General features: G+C 35.1%; 1 protein-coding gene across 18 annotated transcripts in view; it reads left to right on the top strand.

Moving 5' to 3' along the window:
* LOC105229482 (CUGBP Elav-like family member 4) overlaps positions 1–24841 on the top strand; it is an 823207-nt gene that overhangs the window by 469449 nt on the left and 328917 nt on the right. For 5 of the 18 annotated variants that reach the window (XM_049458198.1, XM_049458197.1, XM_049458196.1 and 2 more), the window contains exon 2: positions 3–1062. The exons of the other annotated variants lie outside the window; for them this stretch is intronic. In XM_049458198.1, coding sequence (XP_049314155.1) covers positions 1003–1062 — 60 coding nt within the window. In that variant the 5' untranslated portion in view covers positions 3–1002. The remainder of the gene's footprint in view (positions 1–2; positions 1063–24841) is intronic. 18 annotated transcript variants of the gene reach the window in all.

Consider the following 24841-nt stretch of genomic DNA (forward strand, 5'->3'; position numbering starts at 1 on the left):
AGGCATTTCAATTGATCAAAAGTGAAAACGAATTCACCAAATTTGTATAAATCATACAAAAAATATATTTAAAAACCAAAAACCGTGGCAGCAGCGAACTGCGTTCATAAAATAAAAAAAAATATATTTCAAAATAAAATTTAGATACCACAAATTGTGCGTGTGAAAAATCAGCAAAGGCAGCAGTGATAAAAAATTAAAAATAAAAAATTGTTAAAAAAATTCTTAACAAAAAAAGTCATGAACTAAAATAACAGTAAACTTCTTAAGTGCACACCTTATACAAGCAAAACGAAATCAAATATAGACACTGAAAAAATTACAACAACTACAAACAATAGCACAAATTCATAATCAAACTACAAAGTAAGTAAAAACCAAAATTTCAACAAAAAAATATACTTTGCGAAACCGAGCTGAGTTTTTCCATAAAAAAGTCAACATAAATTGACAAGTGCAAACATTACTAGATGCAACAAAATACAAAAATAGTTACAAATGTGCAACAACTAAATCAAAACATTTTTTAATAAAATATTAAAAATTGATTTCGAAGAAAAATTTATTATACTTAAAAAAAGTTGAAAATTTCGTGCTAACACAAGTGTGGCCATTTTCTCCTGCAACAGAAATCAAATAAAGTAATCAATAACGCAGCAGAAGGAACATTTTCCACACAGCGCAGAAATACAGAATACACAAAAGTTAGCAAACAAAAATACAAAAATAAAATAAACAGTAACAATATAACAAAAACCAGCCAAATAAAGCAGAAAAAGTGTTGAAAAAATTGTGCAAAATAAAAGCGTTATATTATAAAGCAACAATAAGTGGACGCAAATTAAACAAATTCCATAGAAAAACAACGATAACTACGCGTTGTTTGTAAAAGAAAAATCCAGCAAAGTACACTTACGCCAAATACAAATAAACAACAACAAAGAGCAGGAGCAAAAAATCGCTCATCAACAACAGTGTTAGTGCAGAAAAAAAGCGTTCCATATGGTTCATATTATTGAATTGGTCGGCCAGCCGAAGGTTGAGTTTGCTCAACAAGTTACTGTGAGTATACAGATGAAATAATGTAAAACTAGAAAATAAAATAATGAATAAAAAACGAAACTAATTTTATTGAATTAAGCAAATAAATATTAATTTTGAGAAGAATAACTAGAGAGGCAGGTTTAATAAAAGAGAGAGAAGAAAGTAGAAATTTGGCGAAAAAAAATATGGGAATACTTCAAAACTACGTAGGAAAAAAAAACAGACTTGACTATGTAAAAAAAGAGTTTATTAAAAAAAATAAAAATAAAAATTTTATTAAAAAAAATTTACATTTTAATAAAAAAAAATTTTGTAAAGTCTAAATTCAAAGAAAATTAAAAAAAAAAAATTTCAAACTAAAAAAAAATATTTTAATATTATTTATGGTCCTTGCAACTTTTTTCTTGTGAATACAGAGTTGTCTACGAAAAAAAAAAATTTACTAAAAAAAATATTTTATTTTTTTTTCTAGCAGTTACATCTTTTTCTCATTTAATTCGCCACTTTTACTGCAATGATCCTTATAAAATCTACCACAAACACACAAACAAAGCATATAATAAGGCGGCTGAGTGCTCACAAGCAAGCGCATAGCTTACCTTTGGGCTGTCTGAACCGTAGTTAACGCCAAGTCTTTAATACTCATTTCTTTAGAAAATCTCAATAATATATTTTACTAAATTGTTACTATCGAATACGTGTGTGTTTGTCTTAGTTCTATCGCATATTTGTATGTGTGTATATGCGTATAGGGTTGGGGTGTGTCGCTTATAAAAGTATATAAAATGTAATAAATCTTATCGTGTAGTCACGTAATGACAACATAATATGTGACTTTACCTAAGCGACTCACACAACAACTGGACTCGTACGAAAACGCAACAACAACATAGCGCTGCAAAATCATATAAAAAAGTCTTAATGACATATATATAAAGATATATATTAACACAGAAGCGTGCGTGCAGTCAGTGGTTTATACCAATACCAATACAGAAATGTGCGACAAATCACACAGGCCGCCAGGCGCACTCACTTGACTCACAAACACACACGCAGTCACAAATATACATCAGCTTTATTGAAAATCGCACATACTTGTATTTACTTGCCTTTTTATTAGCTTGTCCGCCACATATTTTTGGCTTTCCGCCTTTTTTGCTACGGCTGTCCACTTTCCATTACCTCTACTTTGTTTCATCAACGTGCCTACTGTTGCTTCACGCTCTCCCACTCCCCAAAAAAGGCAACATATTTTAACAATTAATCATCGGTGAGCTGCTCCTTATGAAGTTTACTTACGACACCAACAATAACAACTCTATATTCACAAGCTTTGTTATATGCTATCAAGCCAAGTTAAAGCTCAGTGTGTGTGCGTGCGTGTGCCTGTGTGGGCGTTGGAGTAAATGTCTTGTTTAGTCTTGTCTGACAATTCAAGTCTGAGCAACGGATTTTGCTTTGTTTCGGCTGTCTGCCCTCTTCATATTTCGGCAGATAAATGGGCGTTGCAAATTTGACAGCAAAGCAAAAAGCTAGACATCATAGGTCAATATTATTAACATATACGAAATTATGGCAGCATGGCGTCTGTTTGCTTGGCCGATTATGCTTGTTTTGTGGCAGTGAAATTAATTTTTGGCAATAATGAGGGGAATTCATATTAATTATGCGGTGATTATAATTCAATTTAACAATATTTGAGCTTAGGTGTCAAGTATGAAGAATTTGTTCGGATATGTGTATGATATATTTCAGAAATTTAAGTAAAATTTTGCAGATTTATGACTTTCTTTAGAAACTGCAAAATTTTATTCAGTAAAGAAGCGGAAATGTATGAGAAAATGTGGCATAAAAATTCACGTAAAGTATATAAGTTTACGCTGAGTGGCTGTCACACCACACAAAGACCTATAGGTCCTTAGTTTTGACAGATGGAGGTTTCTTATTAGTTTCATTGCCGAATTTAGATAATATTCGATTGCATACAATAAACCTATATTATATATACCATAAGATAGATGAGGATTGAATATCGACCTTATGTCGTGCACTATATATGTACATATACCATATTTCCAGAGTTTAGAGTTGCTCTGCTCTTGAGCTTCAATAATATTTATATAGAAAAAATATTTAAAAAATTCAGATATTTTTTAGTGTATCTGATAAGCTAAGAGTCACGGTTAGAATAAAGATAACTAATTCCAACAGTGGCCTAAGGAAAGTATTTCAGAAATTATACAAAAATTTTCTTGTATGAAAAAACCTCTCAAAAGTTCGTTTACAAGTATATTTAAGAAGCTATTAGTACTCCAACTAAAAATTGATAAAGGTCTAAGAGCAAGTAATTTCAGAAAACGTATTTATTTATTATTATAAATATAAAAAAAATAAGTAAAAATTTTATAAGAAATACGAAAATACTTTTTCGACTGCCTAATGAACTAGTCTCTCAGTTTACGAGATATCGATGTGACATTGTGCACACGTCCTTTTCTTTCCAAGTAGTCGCTCATTTGTCGGAACCGCCGATATCGAACCACTATAGCTTATAGCTACCATACAAACTCAAGGATTTTAGTCTAGTGCTTGTATGGAAAACTTTTTCATTCAACAAGATATCTTCACGAAATTTGGCATGCATTATTTTCTAAAGCAGTGGTATAATCGGCGAAAAAATTAATCAGATCGGATTACTATAGCATGTAGCCGCCATACAAACTGAACGATCGGAGTCAAGTGTTTGTATGGAAAACTTTTTCATTTGACGAGATAGCTTCACGAAATTTGGCAAAAGTTAATGCCTAAGATAGTGACTCAATTTTTGAAGAAATTGTTCAGATCGGATAACTATAGCATATAGCTGCCATACATACTAAGCGATTGAAATCAAGTTCTTGTAAGATATCATTTGTATTTGTGAAGCTTTGGTGTAATCAAAGTTATCTTTTTTCGTGTTTTTTAGCAAAAACGTAGTAAAAATCAAATTACCTAGACGCACCTACAAAGAAATTTACTTATTGATATACCGCTACCAAAAACATTATCATGTTTCTTATGGCTACATCGCCATATTTTAAAATTTGCGCTGCCTAAGCGCGTTTACTCACCAGCATCATAATACTAAAAGTTAATGTTCCACAGAACAAAAAAAAATTGTTTCTAACAATAATTTCAAGTGGAAACCACTACCTTCCAGTCACTTCCTGTATTCAACGAATTTTGTGTACCAAAAAATTGCTACAGTGAACCCAAATTTGAGCCCAAACTACGTACTTCTGCTTACAAATACACCTAACTATATATGAAACGCTGTTAGCACGCTTTAAGCTTACAGAAGCAGACTGTAATAGCTTGCCACGTCAACCCGTTTGTCTATTTATAGACGCTTATCTGCCAATTTCAAGTTTTATTATTTTATTTTTATATACAGAGCGCGTTTATACAAATTATTTTTGCTAGATAACACAAGCCGCTGATGCACTAGGTCGTCTGACGGTGGATTAACGCTCATGCGCTACAACTTACACACATTTATGGGTGCGCGCCGCAACTTTATATTTTCAGTGTGCTCGATGTGTGTCAGAAAATATATGGCTTTGTAGGTGTATGTGTGTGTATATTTGTATGAATGTGTTTGTATATGTTGTATGTATGTATATTTGGTTGTAAGCTTTTGTATATTTGTAGGTTTGTGCTTGCATACTTCTTTGCTTGTATAAGTGTAGGTTTGTGTGCGTGCGCTCCTCGTAATCGCTTGTTGTCTGCGTATTATCAACAATTTCTACCCTTCATTGATTATTTTATCTATGCAACATCCCCGATACGCGCTGCCGCCCTTGTCACCACCGGCATACATACACATATATATGTAGTTTACATGTATTTGTATGCTGGCAGTGTGTTTACGTGTCCACCAGCCATGCTGGTGCACGCAGCAACTTTTTCCCGTATCTTATTTGTGCGTTGTTTTATTTTACGTTTTCTCTCGTAATTTCATTTTACTTGCTAAACATCTTTCGTTTCGTTTTATTTGCTGTCATTCGCTTTGCTTTACAGCAATTTTCGCTTAGTTGCTGACATTGCGTTGTCTGTGTTGTCGCTTGTCGCACTGTGTGCGCTTCTGATTGGAATTTTTTCTCGCATAGAGTATAACTTGCTTGTTATTGTTGTTGTTTTATTGGTGCGTTCGTGCGTAACGCGGCAGCGTGTTGGCGCACAGCTGTTCGCTAGCTGGTGCTGATTGCGGCTTTTCCCACTTATGCGATTTCGCTACGATTTTTCGCTGTGTTGGTGCGTTGACTATGCGTTCATGGTTTTTGTTGTTGTTTTATTTTAGCGTAAATATATATTTTCATTTCTATTTCTTTTAAGCATGATACTGTCCTTTCTATTTCCATTTCTGTGTCTCAATTTTTTTCTTTGCCGCTTCTCGCTCTTCTCCTTTAGCCTCTTGCTCGTCTGAGCATCTCTTTAAAGCTGACACAGTTACTGTTCATTATGCCATCTAAAGTATGAAAGTATGTCGCCAAAATAATGCAAACAGACATAATAGAATCTAAGTCTAAATTTTGCGCATGTATTTACGTACCTCACGCACCCTCCTTAAGACGCCAAAAGCGCGCAGACAGTCAAATTGTCATAGTCACTTGTTCTCATTATCCTTTTTACAACTTCTCGCCATTTTCGTTCATTTTTCACAACAAAACTCGCTGCTCCATATTACTGTTATCTCACCAGCAATTCCACGCAGACTGCTGCTGCACTCACACTCTCCACCACTCTTCCCCTACAAGTGTGCGTACGCGACATTGTCACTTGTTCGGCACTGCTTATTTGTTGTGCGTTGACTGTGTGACGTCGTACGCCTCATCAGCAGCTTTTCATGTTATGTTCCTTTGACAAACACCAAAAGCAATAAAAAATACAAAATAAAAATAAAACACTCTAAATAAAAAAAAAATCGACAAAAAAGCAAAACAAAGCATCAAAAAAGTTGCCAAAACAAAAAACAAGCGACAACCAGCATTTTCGCGTATGTAACGGGCATATCTGTCAACGCACAAAATTGGAGCAGCAGACTCATTGACATGCATTTGGTGTGCTGTGCGTGGTTGTTTGCTTGTTGTTGTTCGGTTCGTTATCCCTTGGCAGGGTGTAAGGAAAATAGCCAGGCATTGCGTGCGCGAATTTGCGTCTTTCTCTCTTTTGACGCATGCTTCGCCTTTCAGCAGGATTTTCCATAGACTATTTAGATAAATATGATATATTTGAAAAAAAAGTGCTGTTTCCTATTATTGCCGCGAGCTTCTGAAAATTAATGTGTCACACACACATTAAAGGCAGAATTCGTTGTGACACTCTAGTTATATTGAAGCATACATTAAGGCAGGCAAATAGCAATTTAAAGCAAAATTTGCAAGAAAAACGATTTTTGAGGCATATTTTTGGGCTTTGAAGCTGTTAAGAACTAAAATGATGTTTGAGGCATATTTTTGGGCTCTAAAGCTGACCGAAACGAAATATTGTGGAAATATGTCTTAAGACTACAGTATGATCCAACTATTTGAATGTTTACCGGAATTACAACTTCTGTAGTCTTATTGTAGGAACATAAATTCTTTATGTTTTCTTATCTGCGGATTTTGAGGCAAATCTAATTCTTCAAAAATTTATAAGTGCTGAATTGAGTAAGTACGCTAAAATTAGCATCATTGTTTTTATGTTTTTGAAGGCATTATTGCATTTCTGGGACATACATTTTGGCGTAAACTGATTTCTACAAAATATTTTCAATAGAACAGTATATTTGAAATTCGGTACTTTCCTTCTCAGCCTCTTTTTGTAACTCTTTAATTCCAAATAAATCCCTCGACTTACGCTTTCCTCACTAAAAGTCAATAAAATACTTTATTTGTGCCATACACCTCATTTCATTCGTACCAAAAAAAAAATTTATAGTTCTCAACCGGTTTATGAATTTTTAATATTTAAAGAACCTAATGCATGACGTATTAAAGATAAACGATCAAAACTTTGTGCAAGTTGTTGACGAGTTGGCTTAGTAAGCAGCTTCTCTATATCCATCCGGAACAAAGAAAACACTGTGCCCGCTAGGAAAGATCGAGCGGGAGCTCAAAACGCAACTTGAACAAATAGTATAGAATAGAATAGGAAATTCACATTGAAATGCAGGATAGCGAAACTGGCCACATGATGACAAGGAAAAAACTAAGGACATATTACTAGGGTACAGAAAAAGTGTATGCAGACTTACAGCTACCACAACAAGGCATTGGCCACTTGGAGTACATGCATTGCAAATGGGTATGCCTTATAATAGCAGCTGAGTATCCAGCATATCACAAATCAAGCGTCGATGTTTTGGAATCCATCAAATACCAAGTCTTGGATATCTAACGACGATAATATATTACAAAAAATTAATTTTAGTAATATATTTTAGCAGCGAATCGCCTTTAAAAACTACACCTTCCATAACTTTTCGATTATTTCGAACAATTTCTGAGAGTTCTACATCCTACTCAGCAGCATTGGGCACCATAGCTTTACTCAAATGAAGCTCATTCCAATCACACATTAAAAAGCTTTCACTTGCTCACTGCGGTGATGCCAATCACAACACATTCATGCCTAATTGCGACTAATTTTCATACCCACACGCGCTTATCTAGATGCATTTCACACCAAATTTAGTGGAATTAGCATAGCATGTGCACATGCAAGTACAACACAAAACGTTAGCAAGGAGTCACAAATAAAAAAAAATAAAAGAGCAAGTAAACCAAACGCAACAGTGAAAAGTAAACTAAAGCGCATGTTACATATGTGTTGCAAAGCATACCAGTAGGCGTTCAAACAACTGGAAAAATACTACAAATAAGGCATAATTTTACGCTCGACACAGCACAGTGCTGCAAAGTCATGCAAAAGGCTAAAGAAGTTGCGGTGGCAAACGGCTTAAGTTAAATATAGGTGACTAAAAATAGACGCACAAGCAAGTGCTGAGTGGACGGTGTTTGAGTGGGAAGAAACAAGTGAAGGTCAACTCTGTCTGCACACCAAATTCGGTTACAAGTTATGACTAAATGTGGGCTGGTGTTTGTAAAAGGCATATAAATATGTTTAATAAGAACATAATGAAAAAGGGCGCAGACAGAAAAAGAAGTGAATTACGTCAAAAACTATGCTAAGCATATATCTAAACACACGGCGTCATTCTCAAATAAAAAAGGACTAAAAGTCTATGTTCAAGCATGAAAAGAAACATGTCCGTGTACGCCCAGTATTACGCCTTCTACTACAATAAATGTATAACTCAGCAGTACACACACAATATTGATAATGCTAGCCACAAGTACAATATATACATATAGTATAATATATAATGTCTATACTAGCAACACAGTGATTTATGCATTTCTTGGCCAAATTATATGTTTACAAAGCCGCCATCTAAACGAAAAAAATTATATAAATAGCGGTTGTTTCTTTTGTAAAAAGCCGGCTAATATGCCGAAAACTATTTTATTCTTATTGCTCTAGCGTGTTTTTATTATTTTCTTGTTTTTTTGTTTTGGTTTTTTTTTTATTTTTGGTATTTTTCCTATTTTTTTTTTTTTTTTTGTAAATTTCCATAAATATTATACAATTCGTAATGTGCCAATTATTTAAGAAAACCACTAGTCATAAAAAGCCGTTAGCACGTATATTGTGTGTAGTTCACTGGCTGGCGCCTGGCGGGTATGCAACGGTTACCGCTGACTGGCGGTAATTACATGGTTAAGCGCATGTTTACCAAAGCGCTAAGTGTTTATTATGTTTATGTGGTGCGGAAATATGGCAAATTTGGGTTGTATATTTAGGCCTGGTACATATACATATATTTGTTTATATGTATAGATATTCATATTTATATTTGTATATTTTGGTACAAAAGGTGGCGTAAAAATAAAACTGAACTTTGTTGTTTAGTGTATATTCCATCTGTAAAAAAATATATTCGTACTTTTAGAAAAAATAAAATACTTGGCAACCCTGTTTATAATTTTTAACGCTATAAATCATTTAAATTATTTAATACGAGAAAGGTTGCCAAGCTAATTTTTTTCATAATATCTGAGAATAATTTTATTAATATGATATTTACAATAAATTAAGAATACCTTAGGTCTTTATGGAAATTTCTGTCGATCGGTTCTTAAAAAAATAATATCAAAGATTTTTAAAACAAAATAATAATTTTTAAATAGTGGAAGTGCCTAAAATATTCCAAAAAAATTTTAAATTTTGAAACTTTGTTATTCTTTTCCAAAAGGAATCCGTGGAAATCGCCTTGTAGCGCCATTTCCCCACCATCTACTCATGACTCCAACAACTTCGCAGTATTATTTATTGTTTGACACAAAAATTAGCAGCTAATAAAAATAACGCGACCGCTTGCCCCCGTTTTTGTACACTAGGCCTAGGGAAAGGACAAAACAAAGCCAACATTTGTTTGCGTTATAACATACATACGCACATACTAACTTTCCCTTTGAAAGCGACAATCACAGTCGCAGAAATTACTTTCATTGTTGTAACTGTATCCATACAGTTTATGCTTTACGCCGCACTTTCTTTGTGCCGATTTTTTTCTTCGCTTACTTTCATTTCTTACGACTCCTTTGGCGGGCTGCTATTCCTTTACATACTTCACTAATAAAAACCAATGCAAAGCACCTTGTTAACTTGCGGCGCACACGTACACATTAGCATATGAATGTGCCACTATTACGAGCGTATATGTAGTACGTGCATGCATACTTCCACTTGTACTTGTTTATAAATATTTTATTAATTTCTTGACATACTTTGTGGCGCCTGTGCCATGTGTTGGCTTGTGCACACAATGCAAGTTGGCTGAAGAAATCTTTGTGGTGTTGCAAAATTCATTGAACGAGACAGTTTTATTGCTGTGTTAAGTGCCAAACGAAATAAGTTATTGCTGTTACGTAAGTGAATTGTTAGCGTCGTAAGAGACGACATTAGTAGGTGGTTGTGAAAGTAGTAAGTTATATAAGGATATAAAAGGGGAGAAGTGGGAAGAAGGAGGACTTTAGTGGGGAGAAGAAGTTGGCAATGCTTAACAATATGAAGAAGCAGACACTTTTTGTCGACTAAAGTGATCAGTTTCCAAAAAAATAGTTTAAAAAACTGTAATATGGCAAACCTATTTCCATTTTCGAAATATGGCAACTCTGAAAATAAATAAAATATTTTAAATAAAAACAAAAATTAATACGAGCTCCATTAGCACCAAAGCAAAAATAAGCTTCAGAAATAAAAGAGTTTTCCATGCAAGGACTTGATTTTGATCGACCAGTTTGTATGACAGCTGTATGTTACATTAGTCCAATCAGAACAGGTTCTTCGGAGATTGTAGATTTATTTCAGACCGTCATTAGTGCCACTTTTGGTGCAGATAACTTTACAAATAAAAAAGTTTTCAATACAAGGGCTAGATTTTGAACGATCAGTTTGTACGGAAGCTATATGTTATAGTGATCCGATCTGAACAGATTCTCGGGAGATTGTAGCTTGATTTTGGGCTGACATCAGTGCCACTTTTCTTGAAGATAACTTTCCAAATAAAAAAGTTCTTCATACAAGAACTTGAGTTTCGTTGATCAGTTTGTATGACAGCTACATATATGCTCTAGTAGTCCGATCTGAAAAATTTTTAGTCAGATTATAGACCTATTTTAGGCAATAACTCACGCTACGTTTCGTGATGATATCTGGTCAAATAAAAAAGTTCCTCATACAAGGGCTTGATCTTATTCGATCAGTTTGTATGACAGCTATTGGCTAAAGACGTCCGATATCAGCGGTTCCGAGAAATAAGCAGTTTCTTGGGAAGAAAATGATCTTTGCAAAGTTTCAAATCGATATCTCAAAAGTTATGCCACCAAAATGTCTGTTATTTTAACGCAATCTGTCAGCTAATATCTTTAGGGTTGCCATATCATGCATACCCTCGTGTCCACAGCTGCCATAAAAGCAAACTTCAATATATTTCAAAGCTTAAAGACAATGCTTTTCCTTTGCTTCAATTATTTACAAAATCAATTTTTCTCACTTACTCTTTATGTTCAAATCGCTTTGGCGTCATATATGTACTAAAAAGCCCATAACGACCGTCGGGCGTCTGTCTGTATGGCATCGCTTTCTTGTTTGTACTCATCCAGCACAACTTTAGTTTTCTATTCTCGTTTTTTCCTGCCATCACTTTTGTTTTGCTACGCAATTTTATTGTCCCCCTTGTATATGAGTGTGAGTAGTTGTTGAAAAATATTTGAAGACCTCTGCCTTTAACAAGCATGTTAACCTACTGAGCACTAAGTATCGAACTACACAAACACAAGCAAACAGTCTGCTTATTTTGCTACTTTCTCGCTCAATCTCCTTTCTGCGTCTCCTCAATGTTTCATTAAATTGCCAACCACTAAAATCGCATTTGGCATGCCTCAAACGCAGTTATAGGATTTCTTCACGATTTTTCTTTCACCTACATTACTTAATACGCTACATTGCATATATGTATAGGAATCATATATATTTTATTGAATACGCTTATCGTGTCATCGCCGCAATGAGACGGCGTAATCAAGCAAATATGTATATGTGTGTCGAGTGCTCGCAGTGCTTAAGGCACCCAGCGCATGTGGCTAAGCATTAATAGTAGTAAACTATTCTAGTGCACATGCACTGGGAGCGCTGACCGCTATGCTACACCGTGCTTACTTGCAACCACCCTTAGCTGCATGCACCACCGTGGCCACCCCATTGTTGCACTAATCATTTCGGAGTTCGACGCTCTCACCTACCGCCTTCTAGCGTACAGAAATTAAGTTTTACCGCTCTGCTTTTTCTATGATTGCCACACAACCCTCTTCATGCCACAGTACACGAATACACGTAACATCTAATTATATGCACAGCGCTTCATGTTCTTTAAGCCACTGTTGTGTCACAGTGTCCTCTGCAGCCCCTTAGTTTTGTCCTCTGCTGATTACATATTTCGAAGTCAACACACACACACACAGCGGCTTATCGCTTCCAACCCCTAAATGTACACTATGGCATTCTTAATAAATGCATTTACCTTTTATTACAGTTACTTTTGTTGTTCGTCTTTAGATTTTTTTTCTTGCTAAATTCCGCCTACATTCCTGTTTGCCTGCGCGCTCGTGTCCGACGCACGTGTGATTTCTATTAAATTTTTACATGTAAATTTTTTTCTCCTTACCTACATTACAATAACTGTATTAATAGTCATGCGTGGCATTAAATGTTGCTATGTTATTAACCGTGTGGCAGGAGTGGGCTTCTGCGAGTTTTTCTGAAAATGCTGTGTGCACCAATTACTTTTGGTTTCATATTATTTTCATTTCACAACATCGCTGGCATCAAATTAATCCGCTTAGGACTCATTAGTCGATCTAGCCGCTGTAATAATAAAGGTTGATTTTAATAAGTTTGACGTCAAGGTGCTGTTTATTTGTCGAAAACGCTGATATCGGTCTACTATAGCTGCTATACAAACTGAAGGATGGGACTCAGGTGCTTGTATGAAAAACTTTCTTATTTGGCAAGGAGTCTTCACGAAATTCAACATGAATTTTTTCCCAAAGCAGATATAACATCCGAAAAAATTGTTCACTTTGAGTCACTATAGCGTATAGCTGCCATACTGTCACAGGAGCTGTCGGAATCAAGTGCTTATATGAAAAACTATTTTATTAAATGAGATATTTTCAAGAAATTTAGTAGAAAATACTCTATATAGAAATTGTGTTACCAAGGAAAAAAATTTTCAAATCGGAGCACTATAGCGTATAGGTGCCATACAAACTGAACGTTGTTTCCTATCGTGCTTGTATGGGAAACTTTTTTATTTGAGGAGATATCTTCACGAAATTTTCCTTGAGTTAAAGCCTGAAATAGTTATATAATCTCCCAAGATATTGTTGAGATTGAGACACTATAGCATATAGCTGCCATACAAGGTGAACGATCAAAATGAAGTGCTTATATGGGAAACTTTTTCAGTTGAAGAAATATATTCATAAAATTTGGCATGGATTATTTTCCAAAATAATGGTAAAGTACAAAAATACTCAGGATATAATTCTAAAACTTTAAATTTATTGCATTGAGTATAAAAAAGATTTCTATTTGCCATTTATTCAATGCGCTTTTCATTAAACTTAAATTCTGCGCAATACTTTGTAACTAATAGTAAATTCTAATTTCTATTACCGAATTGGTTTTGAAAATTTCTCTTCAAATTTCTACACCTTCCAATATTATTTTTCTTATTCAGCAACTTTTTGCTCTTTTCTAGTCAATATTACCCATACACTTGGCATTTTGTTTATATTTTGCCGTTACCGCATATGTGTTGTACTCGTTGTATGTTGTGCTAAAAATAGCTGGAAAATATATGTGTATACGCGCGCGAAATGTAAACAAAAGGCATATATTTTCCACTTGTGCAGCGGTGGCATTCATTGGTTCATTGTTGCCTTGCGCTAGCTGCCAAGCGTTTCAATTCAATTGAATTTGTTTCGATTTGTTATTACCATGCAATTGAATCGAATCTTATTTTTAGCCAATTTTTTTAACTAAATACGCACATACATATATTGTATAGGCATACATAGTATGTATATGTTTTTATGTGTGTGTATGTTTTTATGCACATGTGTGTTCTAATTTATTGCATGTGTAGATATAGGGGTCTCAACGTTGCCTCACTAATGCCATATTTTGATGGTGAATTTTTCCAGATGCTGGCATTACGCATGCAGAAACAGGGTGCTTCGAATGGGAAAATACTAGAAAATTGAAATTGGAATAATTTGAAGCTGATTTTTTAAGATTTTAACAAATTCAACATAATTACTTTCATGCTACCAAGAATTTTTTTTTATATTTTGCCATTTTAAGCAAGGTATGCATTTTCTTTATGATAGTATGATGTACTTCAAATTTTTTCAGTTTTTTTCTATAAAATAAAAATATAAAACGCAAAAGCTCGAATATTTGTATTTTTCCCAAATGTACATTTTAAGGTTATGTGAAAAATTTTTTTATATAAAAGTTATAGATTTTTTGCATTACCTACAAGTTTGCCATATAACTTTGTTCTCTAGCGCGCGTACTATGAATTTCTTTCAATTTTTAAGATTTTTAATGGCTTCTGCTCTGGTCTAATGCTAAAATTATCTGAAATAGTAAAAAAAATTTCAAAAAAGTTATTATTTCCAAAAAAAATTTTTCGTGTTAGTTTAAGAAATAACGAATATTTCATCCCAGTAAATTTTTTTTAAATGAAAACTTCAATAATATATATATTTTTATAACTTTCAATATTAACACAAAATTCCTAAAAAAGTATTTTTTGGTAATTTTCTTTATCAATATGAAATCCCAATTATTAGCCCAACTCAGGCACGCGTCAATAATTACTACTTTCTTAAAAGCCGTTCTACCCGTACGCCACCAAAAACTGCAATTCATCACAATAAAAAGTAGTTACTTAAAGAACAACTTCCTCTCATACTTCAAGCTTGCCACAAACGATTATTTTCACATAAATTTTCCCAAAAAGCAGTGACGACAAATTCAACCTGTCACAAAATACACACCACTCATGCGCTGACTAATTACCCAGCCCGCATTTTACATACTTACTACAACATTAAATTACTGGCGCGTACTTGTGCCCCTTTCGTTTTGGTGGAAAAATTGAATTTTCACATAATTCCAGCCATTCACTACTTAATTAATTTCAATTAAAGCAACATAAGCAGCAACACCTTGTTATTAACCAACCACACAGACAGCCAGCCACGCAGTTAACCGCTTACGCTGCTTTCCTTGTTGTTGCAGCTTTCATACACAAAATTTGGCGTGTCACACAGGTGTCGTGCCGGCGCCGGGCACACGCTGCCAACTTGCAACACGCGAAATTCACAAAAAGCGAAAAGAGTGAAGGCACAAGGCAAGGAGCGGGGGTAAGCGGCAGCTTATGCGGTGTGAAAAGGAGCAAATGGCGAGACTGTTAGTGCGGTGAAGTTGGAAAAATTTATAGACAAATTGGTTGAGCGCCAATGAAGCGTGACCGCTGAAGCATGCAATTCGGTGGCAAGTATGTAAGGCGGTGTGCGCCAAAGTTCAATAAATGCGTGCAGCAGTATGTGTGTGTATATACATACATATATCTACAACACTCGACAGCCACGCCGCGCTTTTCGTTTGTGACTCGCTCATAAATTTGCCGCCGTCAATGCCAACATCAATGCCGTTCACACCGACGCCACCGCAATGTGCGACAAACACCTGTATTGCACAGGTTGGCTGCGCGTTGCAAAGCTGTGCGCGAAAATTTTCTGCGTGAGGAAAGACAATGTCAATGACAGCGGTGAAAAATGCATTTTTTCAAGGGCTCGCCATGGTGAAAAGAGGTCCTTTTGACGTTAACAACGAAAAAGCGGAAATAAAAATGCAAGCAAATAATTTTGCGTGTGTAGCAGTTAAAAAAAAATGGAAATGTTACACTTGAATTTGAAAATAAAAAAAACGGAAACAACAAAAATTGACGCAATCGCTAATGACGTGACATTGACTGACAGCGGTGACTGCGGCCGCCGCTGTGGTTGACGCGCCTGGTGTTAGTGACACGTTGAACGTTTGGGGGTAGTTGTCCTGTTAGAAGCACCAGAAGAAATATGTAGGGTGCGTTTCTTAGATCATTACTCAGCCGAAAACCGTGGTTACTCAACAGGGATGTATTAATTGCCTTCCTTGTTGGATTAATTAACAAATTGCGTAGAACTTAGCATTTGCACAAATTGTATAGTTACCAAGTAGATAATATTACAATATTACAAAAAAATTGCTTATAAGTGGAATGGTTCGTCAGATGAACCATGTTCGCAAGTTACAGCTATCAAAATTGCGATTATATCGCGTTAATATATGCTCAATTTTTCTTTTAATGGTGCAAAGACAACGATATTTTCGATCATGGTGAATCCCGAATTACGTACATCGGGATCCCGAATTATATACTTCGAGATTCCGAAACGAAGTTTTACTGCTAATGCTTTAAATGCATATTTTTGTTAAATAATGTAATATTACCGTTGGTGGTGAATCCTGAATTACGTAATTCGGTATCCCGAATTATATACTTCGGGATCCCGAAACCAAATTTTGTTCGTAATACCTTTAAAACCATATTTTCGACAAATAATGTCCTACACATACTTTTCGCATCCACCCCAATATTTATTTTTAAGCGAGATTAGAAGAGAGAAACCAGGAAACAATAATAAGCATCCACATCAAAGCATTTCTTTCGGTCAGACAATAGAAACGTAAAACATATTTGTCCAACTTCGTCTAACACACCTTTACTCCTGCGCTGCAACCGACAGCCAACATTGTAAATGAACATATGTTGCAAATACGCATACATACCAACATAAATATTGCATGCACACACTTTTTGCTACAGCTGAATGCAACTGCAGCTGGCAGTTCACTGCACCGAATGCAAAACCAAAAAAAAAAAATTAAAAACTTGAAAAAACTCGTAGACAAAGTAACTTAGCCGGTTGTTGTTATTGTTGCCTTTTTACCCACTCTTACCAACGCAAAATGTCTAACCATATTTTTACAGCGCTTTGCAGCATATTTCCAACAATCACGCAGTGAAAAAATTTCAGCAAAAAGCGCTTGTTTTGCTGCCACATTTACACGCCATTTGCAGTGCCCGCGCGGCCAGACCCACCAACGCCCACTATTTGCATGCGAGTAGACGCAGGAAGCGTGCATGCACTTGCCTCTTATTTACATACGAACATTAAGGTAACATATGTTTGTGTGTATGAGCAACTAATGCAACGTTGTATGTACATGTGGCATGCAGCATTTGGCATTAGAAAAACAATTCACTCAGCTTACTTGACATTTTTGCATATTCTCTTTCGGCAATGCCATGTGCTCTTCCCGTTATATACATATGCACATATTTACGGTACTTTTTTGCTTACCATCATCCATATTCCTTGCTGCAACATATTCAATTGCCGCGCATACCCTCTTTGCAACGTGACGTGGCGTAAGCGTGACTGACAAGCGACTAATGCCACAAACAACATTTGCGCTCTTGCACAAAAACAAAGTTGCTTGTTGTTGCACAAAAACAAAGTTTGAAAAAACAATTTGATTGTTGTTGCAACATTGAGATTTTTGCTGTGTCGCTCCGGTCGTGCAGCTTGCAATTTCTAACGATCTGCATGCGCTGGCAGGCACTGGAGCCGCCACCCTCTGCTGCTACCTCGCAGCAGACTTCCGGTTGAACGCATTTTTATGCAGCATTTTTATACTCGCTACATTTGGCTAGTGAAATTGTTGTTGCCCCTTTTTAATACTTTTTTGTGATTATTCTGCGAAATTTCATTTTTGTTGTTGCTTCCTCATATGTCTACCCGCTAATAGGTTTGTATATGTTTTAACGTATTCGGAAGACGAAAATATGCCTTTAAGTTGAAGACTCTCTTCTTAAATAGACTGTTAAGGCTCTATCTTTCATATCACTTTTGGGAAATAAGTTCAAAGCCAATATTTTTTTACTGTACTTTACATTCATGTTAACTCTATTTGCTTCAACTGGCTTCACAGCAATCTTTACGTTCTTTGCACAATTCTGGAGAAACTCACTCAATTCTGTATCCCACTTTCTGCCGCATTTAACAAAATACTATAAAATTAGATATATAATATATATAAATCTGCTATCATAAATAATATAACTATACACTGTTTCTGGCTTTGAGATTTCTATTATAAGTAAAACCCGCCACGTTGACGCTTGTGAAACAATGCTTTCTGACTACTAAGCTGTCAAAAATGTATTATTACTGGCGATGAGTCTTGAAACTATGCTTATGACTCAGAAACTGACAATCAGTTGATCGAATATCGTGGAAAATGTGGGTCGAAGCCGTAAAACTCAAAGCAGGTCAAAAATCAGGGTTATATGTTGACAATTTTCTTCGATTATCGAGGTTTGATGCACTTCCATTTCCTTCCGTTCAGTCAAACCGTCAACAAGAAATGCTATTTAAAACTATTCGTGAAAAAGGCACCGGCGTTATTAGCCGGCAATTCTTGGTTTTTGCAAGACGATAATCCACCATCGCTTACTTCATAGATTCTTCATGAGTTTTTCGCCAATATCGTGCCACAATCACCGTATTGACCAGATTTAGTTCCGCTCAACTTCGGGCTATTCAGTAAAATCAAAGGATCGCTCCGAGGAAACCGTTTTGAGTCAATTGAAGATATTAAACGCGAATCGCTATGCGCATTGAAGTCTATTCCGAAAATTTACGTAAAGCACTGTTTCGAGGTAAAAATGCTGGCACAAGTGATTTAGGGCCGATGGAGATTATTTTGTAGGGAAGGACATAGATTTTGAATAATATATCAAGAATTTTAAAATTATATACAAAACCTTACTATTTTTTTGTTCATGTTGCTTATACTTTCGCGACCATCCAAGGTCGTTTCAGAAATAATTCTCGATATTTTTTTGCTTAAAATATTTTATTAAAAAAAAATACCAAAAAAAAATCAATATAATAAAAAAATTTAATATACAAATATATCTTAAATTCCAAGAAAAATGTCCATATACAGCCATATCCGTTGTTGAGCGGACTTGTTGCAGGTAAAATAGCACACCTTTTGTTTATACGCTCTAAATACACTTTCATATGAATTATCGCTACAAACGCGCATATATTGCTGAGTGCGCGTTGTTTACAATTCATGCTTGGCAAAGCGCAAATTTTCGCTATCAAAACATTTATATGGAACGTAAATTTCAAAAGCAAAAACAAAGCTAAAGAAAATAAATGGAAAAGTATAAATTCAAAAATTCAAAAAAGAAGCAGTTTTCTAAAATAAAGCGCGCGTATGGAAAAGAGTGGCATATTTGTTTCATATTTTTTTAAATTTTTTTTCTATGGCAATTTTTTTTCTCTTGCAATTTTTTTATCTAAGGCAATTTTTTTTTTATTTGTGGCAATTTTTATTGCTGTATAAAATTTTATTTGCTTAAACTTAGTTTTTTTTCGCAACGCTGCTATCTTAACCACACTCGCTACTGTTGCAAAACTTACCACTTTTCGGCTTTTCAAAACTACTTAGTTTATGCGCCAGCTCAACACAAAGCGCCACTACTGTAATAAAATACAGTTTTTTCGCCATTGTAAACTTTGTTGCTATTGCAATATTTTTTCGATTTTTTTGGCGCTTAAAATAAAATATTGTGTAGAGCATTCACTAAGCGCTGAAAGAGTGGTGTGTGAAAGGGTGCCACATATACACACATACATGGAGATATGCATGCAACGGTATAATGAAAAGCCCTCCCAAAAATATATATTATATAAAAGTAGTGCTGGCTGCAGCAACAAATGTGGTAACCTAAATTCAGAGCAACAACAAAACACACTTGTTTGGCTAAGGTTTGTCGGGTTGTTGGCATACTTTTAGGGGTTGTTAGCTGCTAAGTAGGGATGGTAGTAGGCGCATGACTGCAAAATGTGAAGGCTTTTGCGGTAAAAGAAAAACAAAGACAAAATGGGGCTGGCACTAAGGCATGACGAGAAAAAATATATACTAAAGCGAGCAAATAAATAAGACAAATAAAGTAAAGAGAATATAAAAAAACTAAATAATTTTTTTCAAAGCTGCAATTAGAAACTGCTGTAGTAAAAATAAATTAGCGCACCTCACACAGCAGTTGGCAGAAAAAAATGTGAATCGACACCTACAAGCATGAAAATTACAGAAAAAATTAATAGAAGATAAAAAAAAAAACTAAATAACCGTTATAGGTAAACACTTGCTTTTAACGCTTTATTCCAATGCCTACTTTATACGCCCGCAATTACTAACATATGCGCCAGCAGTTTCGCAAAAAAATGTAGTGCATAAATTTAGGCGCAACGCCTAAGCTATGCTTGACAAAGCATGAAAAGTGGAAAAGCTGAATAGAACGCGGCTGCAAGCAAGCATGCTAAAAACTGCATGCAGTTGCGATTGTAATAAACGAGCGCATAATAGAAAATAACACACACACAGGCACACATAGACACACTTACATGACGTATTTGCATGCTTTTGCCAGGCGGCTGCATGTATTGGAGCAGACCAGCGCAGTAGAGCGCAAAAAATGGGTGGAGGCACGGCGAAATAAGAAAAGCAGAAGCAACAACAACAACAGCAGCCTCAATAGCAAAGGCAACAACAATAACAACAGGCACAGTAACAATAACAAAAAAAGTATATAGCACAAAGTAGTTGCGCCACTACGATTACTATATGCCACAACAACAACCACAACAATGTAGCATATGCGCATGTAAAATATGCTTGCACGGCTGAGATAGTAGAGCCACTCTTCACTTGCTACTGTTGTTGTACGCTACTTTTGTAGCCAATGCCTTTGTTTATGATATAGTCGCTGTTGTTGGCGCAGGCGGAAAACGAGCCGGAATGCACATTTGAAAGCAACAAAAAATATAATAAAAAAAATAGAAAATGGACAGAGCAAAAAAACTATGGCGACTAAGGGATTTTTTATGCGTACTGCCGCAGTACTGAGTCGCCACAACGCGTTAAGGTACTACTTGCGTTTGTGGAACATTGTGGCAAGTGTTGCTGACGCTAGATATGAATGTAGAAAATATGTTGATATAAAAAAAGTGTTAAAAAAGTAAGATAGAAATGCAAAAGAAATTTCAAGCAACAAAAACTGCAGTATAATTAAAATAAAAATCAAATTTTTTTTCCATAGAAATATACTTTTTGCTTTTAAAGATGCCCAAAACTGCATTTTCTAGCGTCAAACTGTGTTAGGACACCGCAGCATTAGCTGTTTGCTAGGTGAACAATAATCTGTAGTAACATACCCCCAGGCGCAAATTAAAGAATTTTAGTTTTTATGTTGCTGGACACGCCTATTGCTGCTCAGTGGTGGTACAAGCAGTTTTATAAAGACGCAAGCTATAACTAGAACCTAACAACAACAACAATAAAACCAGCTGTGGTATTACCAACATATACTCATAATTTATATTATATCTAGAATTATCAATTAAAGAAAACTTTAAATGTTTTATAGATTTGTATACTATTGAGAAAAGAACCTCCTCTTGAATCGCCCTTTAAAATGCCAAAAATGGTCGAATTCAGGAAAACAAATGATCACGTTTTTTTTATTTTACTTTATATAAATCGTGACAAAATTGGACACTCGTTTCTAAAATTCATTCCATACATACAGACTAATGCTCTTCAATAAAAAAATTCCTTACTGTACAATTTAGTATCTTTTCTTAAGAAAAATTAAGCCTTAACAATGTATTTTCTGCAAGTTCGAAATCAAAGCATACATTTAAGATGAGGTTTTCTTTTCTATATTACTTTCTCCGTGTTCAACGTCAATAGCATACATTTAGGATGAGGTTTACTTTCCAATATCATTTTCTCCAAATTCGAAATCAAAGCTTACATTTATGATGAGTTTTAGTTTTCTATGCCATTTTCTCATAATTGAAATCAAAGCAAACATTTGGGCTTATTTTTACATTTCTTTACCACTTTCATAGTGTTAAAAATCAAAAGCATACTTGATGAATGAGATTTATTTTTTATATTACTTACTATATCTCTTTCCACATTTTCAAAATCAAAGCATGAAGTTCCCCTTCTTTATCATTGCTTTCCACTTATACTTAAATTAGTATTTGCAGAATTTGAGCTGATTTTCCACAAACCAACTGTTTGAAATTTGGTATTGAAATATAGTTTGGTAGCATAAAACAGCCTTGGGTTACGTAAAAAGTCACTGAAATAATTCTTCAAAATGTTGCTGAACAAACACGACTTCATTTATGCCTAGAAAAATATAGAACATGGAAGTGCTATATGTAGGGATTTCTTTATTTTTTTTTGCTTTTTTCTGTGTTCGTTTTTTGATTTTCGAATGTTTCTACATTTGACACATGCGTGTCCTTTTATTAAACTTTCACTGCGTACCTTTTACAAAGTTCTAGCGCTTCACAAGTCCGTAACCACTTTTCAATTTTTTATTCGCTTACTTTTACTTTTTTTTGTTTTCATACGCTTCGATTCTCTATTTGTTAGTTTCCACTGTGGTCGCTTGTCTATTGGGAATCGCAAAACTTAGCACTCTACATCATTAAAAAGTTTCCTTTATATTTGTTTGTCGGCGCTCACAATGCCCACATTTCTTACTCACCCCAAAATGTTTCCTTGCTGCTTTATATTATTAGTGCGCTTTGTAAGTTTTCCGAAATTTTGATTTTTTTCTACTTCTGCGTCAACCTTTTTTAAATTGAGCTACGTTATTTTTTTGTATTTAGTTGTCACATTGAAAAGTTTTACTGTCAGCACTGACACGTGTTTATATTCTATATAAAGTGGGGGGAGTTGGTTGTGGGTGTTATAGTAACAGCATGCTGATAATGGAAAATTGCTAGTGTAGTGTTTATAAGCGCGTCAAATCAACAGAAATTACTGACGCAAACAAAATTTGACGCAATTTACTAACATGCACTAAAAATTTGTTCACCCTAAATGTAGGCAATAAATTCGTTGTTGAAAAATCGTCTTATGTCGAAAAATATTGCAGATTTTTACTGAATTGCGTATCAATTATTTTATTATAGCAGTTATTTCATTTATTTGCATGAATAATGCAAAATATATACTACCCCTAAATGTATGCCACCAGAATTCATTTTTAATACAAAATGATTGCTTATGGGCACGTAAATAACCTGAGTGCATTGGAAACCAATAAAAAAGGCATAAAAGTTCTACACGTATGCCACTTTAAACTCATTGCCCATATTTGCCGGGCATGTAAAACTTCCGTAAATTTTGTTGCAAATAAATACCACATATTATTATGCGCGTGTGCGCCTAAAAGTTGTAAACATAAAATAAGCAAGTACACAAAACAAAAAAGTGAAAGAAATTGGATCAAAAGCGCTGCCTCCACACCACTCACTGCAAATTAGCGCATAACTGGCGATAAGGGTAAGATTTCTCTGATATCCGGAAGTTTTCTTTACATTTTTATGATGCCAACATTTACGCGCATTAAATATGCATGATGAAGTTTTAGGCGCTTGCAGTGGTTCTATAAAAGATTAGCAAAGAAATAAAAAACGGACGCGAACGCATACGAAATGCAAACACTCATAAATCAGTGGACGGGGTTGCATGTGCGGCAAGTACAAGCATGTGTGGGCGAGTTAGTGGCTCACCAGCATAAAATGCCCTTGCCGTCGTATGTGAATATGCACAACGTCATATGCTCATGCATTTTATTATGCCCATTGATGTGATTACGAAACGATAAAAGTTAAATATTTGCTCATCAAGTAACGCAAAACGTGAGCGCCAGCAAAGTTGTTCACTTTTTCTTCGAAAACTTTAGATTTGCTCGGCACGAAGTTTGGGGTTATTATTTTTTTAATATTTTTGAGCGAAAGTCCTTTCGACTTAGGCGTTTTTGGGGGCGTTTCGCGTTCGTAGCATACATTTAGGCGGAGGTTATATAATAGCTTGTGTGCTAAGCCTTTTTTATTGACACAAAAGTAGGTCAAGTGTATACATTTTCATGTTTATTGCTTTTATTGAGAATAAAAGTGTATTAATTGAAGTAAGGGGTAGGAAATTGGATACAAGTTTAATATTGATCGATTTACAAAGCAAGGAAATTATTTCGCAATAAAAAGCTGTATTAGTTTAGAATAATATATTTATAAATTGTTTTTAATATGGGCTAATTTGGATATAAATTTTAAAATTTTGTAAAGATCATAAGTTCAGTGAGAGGCCTTAATATATCGACTTACCGATAAGCCCCACAAACCTGCTGCTCACCTACTCTAAAATGCATTCTTTGCTTCCATTCTATTATAAATTCTCTACTCTCCTTAAAACTTCACTACCTGCGCACATAAAACTCTCCTTAAGTCCCATCCAACAATGTGAAGTCGCTGAAAAAATTAATTTCTTAAAAATTAATACTTTTGTCAAGTACTTAAACTGTCATTAAACTTTTACGAAAGTATTGAACACCTTTTTATTCCACAACAATGCTAACTACTTTCAACAGTCGACACCTGCAAGTTGCAGCATAACTTCTAGCTGTCAGTATTTAGCGCGGATCTGCGAACTCAACCCACTGGCATCAAGTATACTTTTAGGCGCTTAACAGTGACACAATTGCAACTGCGTATAAATTGCCACGAACGAATAACGGCACCGTAAACTTTCTGTGCCATTCTTTTCATGCAGCAATCAGTCGACTTTCTTATGCTATAATTTTTACCATTCAGACGACACAATGAGAAATGTCAGACTGCAGTCAGGTATGAGCGAAAGACAAGTGGCAAACAAAGCCGGTTGGAAAGTTATAAGACGTAAGCGAGTTTGTGTGGCGTAGTATTCAACGTGGTTGGCGTGGAGTTGCGAGAATTTTGAATGTAGCTTCATTATAAGCGCTCAGAAGTCGGCAGACAAGTGATGATGAAGATATCGACGCGGCAGTAATGCCTACTTTTGTGCGCGGGGCAGTTATAGGCAGGGATCGGGGTCGTTGAAAATT

The sequence above is a fragment of the Bactrocera dorsalis genome, chromosome 5, assembly GCF_023373825.1.
Source record: "Bactrocera dorsalis isolate Fly_Bdor chromosome 5, ASM2337382v1, whole genome shotgun sequence".
Taxonomy (NCBI): Eukaryota; Metazoa; Arthropoda; class Insecta; order Diptera; family Tephritidae; genus Bactrocera; species Bactrocera dorsalis.